At 37.2% G+C, this 7,779-nt stretch overlaps 1 protein-coding gene across 1 annotated transcript; it reads right to left on the bottom strand.

Annotated features, from left to right (window-relative positions):
- Window positions 1-1,544: 1,544 nt before the first annotated feature.
- LOC113221246 (coagulation factor VIII-like) lies at window positions 1,545-3,594 on the bottom strand. The gene is made up of 2 exons (XM_026450590.1): window positions 3,338-3,594; window positions 1,545-1,907 (listed from the first exon to the last, which is right to left on the bottom strand). Exons 1-2 carry the CDS (start codon window positions 3,592-3,594, stop codon window positions 1,727-1,729), a joined length of 438 nt encoding a protein of 145 aa, XP_026306375.1. The 3' UTR covers window positions 1,545-1,726.
- Window positions 3,595-7,779: the final 4,185 nt, after the last annotated feature.

Here is a 7,779-nt window from a genome sequence, read left to right as displayed (position 1 = left end):
GTTTACCCATTTTTAAATTAGCCAGTAAAAGTAACTCAAAATACACACCTATAAGTATGTACAATTATTGTGTCATTATGCATTTTTAAAATTAATGAATAAAAATAAAAGTATACAATCTTCAAAAAATCAATAAAAGAAAAATATGTAAACAAAATTTATGAAGAAAAATTGTACAAGAATAGCTAATAAAAATTTTGAAGAAGTACAATGAAAGAAGATGTCATACAGATATCAAACATATTACAAAGTTGAAGTCATTAAAACAGTGTGGCAACAGATTAGTTAAGGAGAATTAAAAATCCAAGATTTTAGCAATTTAGTATATGATAAAGAAGACATTTTCAAATTAATGAAAAAAGGATTGGTTATGTGAGCTGCCATTTAGGAAAATTTCTATTTGAATTATGCACTATATCCAAAAGTAACTTCCAGGGCAATTAGATTGTTCACTGTAAAAATAAAGCTATACAAGTAAGAGAATAAAATAGAGACTATTTTTATAATTTCTTGGAGCTGGCAAAGATATCCCAGGCAGAAAACAAAAGTGAAAAAGATCCAGAGAAAGTTAAATGAAAAGATTGATAAAAGATAGGAGGTTTTGACTATATAAAGATCAAAAATCTTTGAAGGACAAAAAAATATCATAAAGGAGTGACAAAAAGTACAAGTGACAATGTGAGGAAACCATTTGAAAGATAAATAACAGTGTGTCAATATCCATAATCTAGAAAGGCCTTTTACAAATACATAAGCAAAAGACGACTACTCAAATAGAAAACTGGACAAAATTTACAAGCAGGCAATTCACAGAGGGAGTTATACAAATAGCCAACAAACATGAAACAATATGCAATTTGACTACTAACCAGGGAAATGCAAATAAAGACAACATATAAACATTTTGCTCATCAAATGAAAACTTTTTCTGAAGGTTTATAATATATGTTGTTGGCAATGGTGTGGGGAAAAGGGCAGTCATATACTCATGGTAGGGGATATAAATTGGTACAAAATTGCTGAAAGTCAGTTTGGCAGTATCTAAAAAAGCTCCACATCTAAAAATCAGTGCTGTTCATGACATTCTTGAGCAACTGAATTTATGCAACCGATGACCTATCTTCAAATTTCTTGTGAAGAAAATAAACCCTTATTTATTTAAACCACTGTCCATTGAGTATTCTGTTACTTACACCATACTCATTCTTAATATCCTAGATCAGGGGCAAGCAAGCATTTTTTGGAAAAGGCTGGATAGTAAATACTCTAAAATTGTGAGCCCTATTTAGCCTCTGTCACATATTCTCTTCCTCCTCCACCTTCTCCTCCCCTTCCTCCCATGCTCATTTCTTTTCTTTGCAATATTTCAAAAATGTAAAATCTCATCTAAGCTCATAGACTATTCAAAAGCAGACCACAAGCCAAATTTGGTTCATAGGCCATAGTCTGCTGACTCCTATACGATCTAATTAATGGGGAAAGATCTGGAAGGATATGTATCAAAGTCTAAGAAGCAGTATTTCAAAGGAGTGTCGAGTTTAATAGGTGACATTAGACTTTTATTCTATATACTCATACTTCAAATACGTGCAATCAGCTATTATTTGTGTAACATTTATAGCTTTTAAAAGATCATGTCCATTGGAGACAAGGCTGAATTATGAAGTATTTTAGAAACTCAAAACTCTCCAGACTTTTTCTTCTTACCAGACCTTAAATCTTTTCCTCAACTTACCAACAATGTGTCTCCAACTTCCCCATAAAGTAAAGGTCCCAAGATTCCTGATTCATACTGAATAGCTTCACGAGTCTTAAAGGTCTCATCTGTGTATGCCATAAATCGGACTTTTTTGTACTTCCTACCAATCCGCTGAGAGCCATGGTTCAAATATTGACTTTTATAACTTCTGTATAAGAGAAAAAAAAGATGCAAGGTTGGGAAGAAAAATTCTAGGTAGGCTCAAATCCAACTCTAAAACAGCTTATATGATTCAATCAAGGCAAGGAGTGAGAAAAATACAAGCTTCTCTGATGTTCTGCTATGTTAGTTTCCAAATGCAGACCTAATACCATAAAAACCCTAGAAGAAAATCTAGGTAGTACCATTCAGGACATAGGCATGGGCAAGGACTTCATGTCTAAAACACCAAAAGCAATGGCAACAAAAGCCAAAATTGACAAATGGGATCTAATTAAACTAAAGAGCTTCTGCACAGCAAAAGAAACTACCATCAGAGTGAACAGGCAACCTACAGAATGGGAGAAAATTGTTGCAATCTATCCATCTGACAAAGGGCTAATATCCAGAATCTACAAGGAACTCAAACAAATTTACAAGAAAATAACAAACAACCCCATCAAAAAGTGGGCAAAGGATATGAACAAACATTTCTCAAAAGAAGACATGCATACAGCCAACAGACACATGAAAAAATGTTCATCATCCCTGGCCATCAGAGAAATGCAAATCAAAACCACAATGAGATACCATCTCACACCAGTTAGAATGGCAATCATTAAAAAGTCAGGAAACAACAGGTGCTGGAAAGGATGTGGAGAAATAGGAACGCTTTTACACTGTTGGTGGGATTGTAAACTAGTTCAACCATTATGGAAAACAGTATGGTGATTCCTCAAGGATCTAGATCTAGAAGTACCATATGACTCAGCCATCCCATTACTGGGGATATATCCAAAGGATTATAAATCATGCTGCTATAAAGACACATGCACACGTATGTTCATTGCGGCAGTATTCACAATAGCAAAGACTTGGAAACAACCCAAATGTCCATCAGTGACAGACTGGATTAAGAAAATGTGGCACATATACACCATGGAATACTATGCAGCCATAAAAAAGGATGAGTTTGTGTCCTTTGTAGGGACATGGATGCAACTGGAAACCATCATTCTCAGCAAACTATTGCAAGAACAGAAAACCAAACACCGCATGTTCTCACTCATAGGTGGGAATTGAACAATGAGATCACTTGGACTTGGGAAGGGGAACATCACACACCAGGGCCTATTATGGGGACGGGGGAGGGATTGCACTGGGAGTTATACCTGATGTAAATGACGAGTTGATGGGTGCTGATGAGTTGATGGGTGCAGCACACCAACCTGGCACAAGTATACATATGTAACAAACCTGCACGTTGTGCACATGTACCCTAGAACTTAAAGTATAGTAAAAAAAAAAAATACTCTTGCCATTTGATTCCATACCTGTACCTAACCTTAAACATGGCTTCAGGATTTGTTGGTTTGAATAACTGTTAAGAACTTTTTAAGTATGGGGAAGAGAGAGTACCAATAGTCAAAAAGTGCTTACCTGTCATCAGGGGCGAGGACTGAGGGAGCATAGTCCCAGACCTCCTCTTCAGCAGCAATGTAATGTACCCAAGTTTTAGGATGCTTCTTGGCAACTGAGCGAATTTGGATAAAGGAAGGAGAGTTGTCATCATCAAACCTGACCACATCCATTTCAGAATCAGCAAGATCATCATCATAGTCTTCCGCTTCTTCATTATTTTTCATTCGTAGTTGGGGTTCCTCTGGGCAACTGTCTACTTTGACATAAGCTTCCATGCCATCTGGAGTCAGACAAACCAAACAATGTCAGAGTGTCCCGCTGTATTAGGCTGTTCTTGCATTGCTATAAAGAAATACCAGAGACTGGGTAATTTATAAAGAAGAGATTGAATTGGCTCATAGTTCTGCAGGTTATATGGGAAGCATGGTGCTGGCATCTGCTTGACTTCAGGGAGGTCTCAGGAAGCTTACAATCATGGGGGTAGGTGAAGGGGGAGGAGACTTGTCACATGGTGAAAGCAGGGGCAAGACAGAGAGTGCACGTTGTCACACATTTCTAAATGACCAAATATCATGAGAACTCACTATCATGAAGACAGCATCAAGCCATGAGGGATTCACCCCCATGATCCAAACATCTGCCACCAGACCCCACCTCCAGCATTGGAAATTACAATTCAACATGAGATTTCAGTGAAGACAAATATCCAAACTATATCACTTACCTTAATTTTCAGGACTCTTTCTCTCTTATTAGGCCTTCCAGGCTCTCCCCTAAGCACCCCCCTTTCCACATCACTTTCCCTTCTTGCCACTTTCCTATATATACTTATCTCTACATGGATTATCTGGCACTTGCTTGTTTCTTCCTCTGGTCTTTGCACTCACCATTTCCCTTCTGCCTGACCCTTCTCTATATATGTTTTACCTCCTTTTCAAAAGTTATTCATTTGCTCTTATATATGTATTACTATTTCCCTTCTGGAACTGGTTTTGAGCCTATCATTCCCCTACAGCCAAATGATAAACAAAGAGACTTGAAGAACTGCATATTTTCAGCATTTCAAAGCCTAGACCAGACCAGCTCCCCATCCCCATAGTCACCTAATGATTTCTATATTTACCCTATTGGATTATAATACAAATCATTGATTTAATAACAGCGTATTGGGAAAAATGTTAGTGTAGATATAAACTTTAAGACATGTTCCAAGTTCATATAAACATGACAAGATACAACTTAAAATCAAGGAGATATGTATTTTAAGAGCATGTCTGCCTGTGACTAGTTGTAAACCCTACAGCAAATCTATTCAACATTCTCAGTCTCATCTTTACGGTTTGTGAAATGGACAATAATAATTCCTGCTGTATTTATAACACAGGGCAATTTTGAAGATCAAATACTTCTAAGAAGGGAGACCTGTTTACTTGATTATGAGGAACAGGGCAGGTTTTAGGAGCAGCAAACAACTAGTCTGAGGTTCATGTAGCCTTAAACATAATTCAGTCTGCATCTAAAAACGAAGTGTTTTGTCTGAGGTTCAATAAGATAAAGCATTATTTTTCTGAAAAATAAAGATTAAAATCAGTGGATAGAATCTGTGAAAGTAAAAAAACAAAACAAAAAATAAACTGTTAAACTGAATCAGGCTCCAACTGGACAATGACTGATTGACAATGATCATATACAAGTAAATGACCTATTCCTCTGTGCCTGCAAGAATTTTGTTTGTGCATCAACTTCTTGTTACTCATTCAGTATGACACTTTTTGTCTACTAAGGTCTTGTCAAAATTCCATAAATATTATGTGATGGATGGGGAAAAGAGATTTCTATTCTTAATCACTACAGAGGACTATAAACAAGGTCACTAATAGAACATAAGGAGGAAAATGGTGGATACGTGGCAAGATCAAAACTCTTTTCTAATTCAACCAAGGAACCTGAGGAGAACATTAATATAAGAGTACTAGGAAGAAAGAAATGCTGTTAAATATAAAAGATTAGGCCTCTCTGATATTTTTCTCCAACAGCTCTTGCTATGGTTTGAATGTCTGTCCCCTCCAAAACTCACATTGAAATTTAATTATCATTGTGATGGTGTTGAGAGGTGAACATATAAAGGTGTTTAGGTCACAAGGGTTCCACCCTCATGAATGGACTAATGCAGTTATCTGGGGAAAGGGTTCATGGGAGTGGATTCATTATCACAGAAGTGAGTTCACCCTTCTTTTGCTCTCTTCTCTCTCTCACCCTTTCTTTGCCCTTTTGTCATGCAATGCCTTCCACCATGTCAAGACACAGCAAGAAGGCCTTTGCTAGTTGCTGGCAACTTGATATTGGACCTCCCAGCCCCCAGAACTGTGAGCCAATAAGTTTCTGTCCATTATAAATTACTCATTCTGTGGTATTCTGTTATTGCAGCACAAACTAAGCCTTCAATGGCCACAAGAGGGGTAGAGAAAGAGGGTTATTAGGTTGATCCAAGATTAAGAGTTAGCAGAATAAATACAAAAGTAAGCAAAATTGGGGTGAAACAATGATGCAATCTGAATTTGCACAACTAGCAGTTACAAATAAAGTTACATTAACAATAATTTAAAACTGTAGTTACCATCATCCTAATTTGCTTACACAGAACCTTTGACTCTTTGCAAAGTTCCCACCAAATAGTCCTTGAAAACCTCATGTGGTGCTTCACATATGCTGACCAGCTTTCAATCCCATGTTACTTGTCCTAAAATTCACTAGCTCCTGACCTGCCCTCAGTATATACTGCCAGGTATCTACAGAGTGCCTCTAGCTATCTGGTGTGTGAAGTCAAGCTTGCTCTACAATAGCCTGTCATCTCTGGGCATTACTACTGATATACTGGAGCCCTTACAGTTGCAACCTGGGCAATACCTTTTTTCCATTTCCCTAGATTTCTCAAAAAAAAAAAAAAATCTCTTCAGCTACAACCTGCAGTTCCTCTCTCAATATTGGAGCGTAGTTAATGGGACAAGGCTGAGAAACCAAGGGCATACTATTCTCCTCATTTTCCCATCTTAGTCATCCATAAGCCATTTTTTCTCCATCACAGACATTTAACTAAAAATCCATGAGTCCTACTAATACTCCAGCCCTTTTATAGTCAAGGTAAAGACTTTACACTGGAAGCTAGAAACTAGGGGATCTTGGTTGAAGTCTAACACAGCAACTCTAAAATGCCCCCTTCAGCAACACACTACATTCCTGTACATTGTCCAGTAAATTCTATTAAAAGTAGGACTGGATATTTATCATACTCATTTTAAAGATCCAAGATATTACCATGTTGGTGGGAAGAGATATGACAAAACAGTAGAAACTGTCCAAGGTCCATCAAGAGTGTTTGAGCTGTAAGGAAAGTTATTGGCGAGATTTCCAAGGAGGCCTGGCGATGGTTCCTCACAAGAAATGTGTGACCTTCGAGGAATATTGAGTGCACTTCAGGAGTGGTGCCCATTCCAATCACATGCCAATAGACTGATTTCCTGTGGCATCCAATCAGACCTGTAAAGTAGGAATAAGACATGTATGGCTAAGAAGTAGAGAATTTGAAATGGAAAACACTTGCTAGGACAGAGGACAAATTGACCTTAGACACTTCATTGCTACCTTGACTTGTAAACAAATTTATCTAGAATATTGGGCTACTATCAAACCAACAGCTCTTGCCAAGGTCATCAATCACCATCATGCTGCTAAATCCAATGGACATTTTTCAGTCTTTATTTGTATCTGTTGACCATTCATTCCTTCTTAAAACTCTCTCTTCCCTTGGCCTCTGTGCCAACATCTTTCTGGGTTTTTTTCTCCTACTTCTCAGACTGCTCCTTCTGTCTCCTCTCCTGAACTCTTCTGGAACTCCAGGCTCATACAGCCAATCACTTTCTCAACATCTCCACCTAGATATCTCAAAAAACCCACATGTTCAAAACTAAATTTACGCTTTTCATCACTTCCTTCTCTTCCAGAGTTTTTTTATAACAGTGAATGGCAGCATCCTGCATTCGAATATGCAAGCAAGAATTATCCTTGTTACCATTCTCATCTCCCATATGCAATTTGACACTGACCAGGGCAATATAATCAATAATAGCTAATATTTATTGAGCACTTGTTTTATGTCAAGCACTGTCTGAAGTATTTTACAAGTTTTAATTCATTCATTCCTCATAACAACCCTATGAATGTAGAAACCATTATCATTTCTACATTCATAGGTTGTCTCTTCACTCTGTTGATTGTTTCCTTTGCTGTGCAGAAGCTTTCTAGTTTGATGTAATCCAATTTATTTTTGCTTTTGTTACTCATGATTTTGAGGTCTTGTCTAACAAATTCTTGCCCAAATTGTCTAACAAATTCTTGCCCAAACTGATGTCATGAAATGTTTACACTATGTTTCAAATTTAATTCCTTAATCTATTTTCCTT

Source organism: Piliocolobus tephrosceles, unplaced genomic scaffold, assembly GCF_002776525.5.
Source record: "Piliocolobus tephrosceles isolate RC106 unplaced genomic scaffold, ASM277652v3 unscaffolded_22167, whole genome shotgun sequence".
Taxonomy (NCBI): domain Eukaryota; kingdom Metazoa; phylum Chordata; class Mammalia; order Primates; family Cercopithecidae; genus Piliocolobus; species Piliocolobus tephrosceles.
The sequence above is the reverse complement of the archived record's forward strand: the minus strand, read 5'-3'. Positions and strand labels throughout refer to the sequence as shown.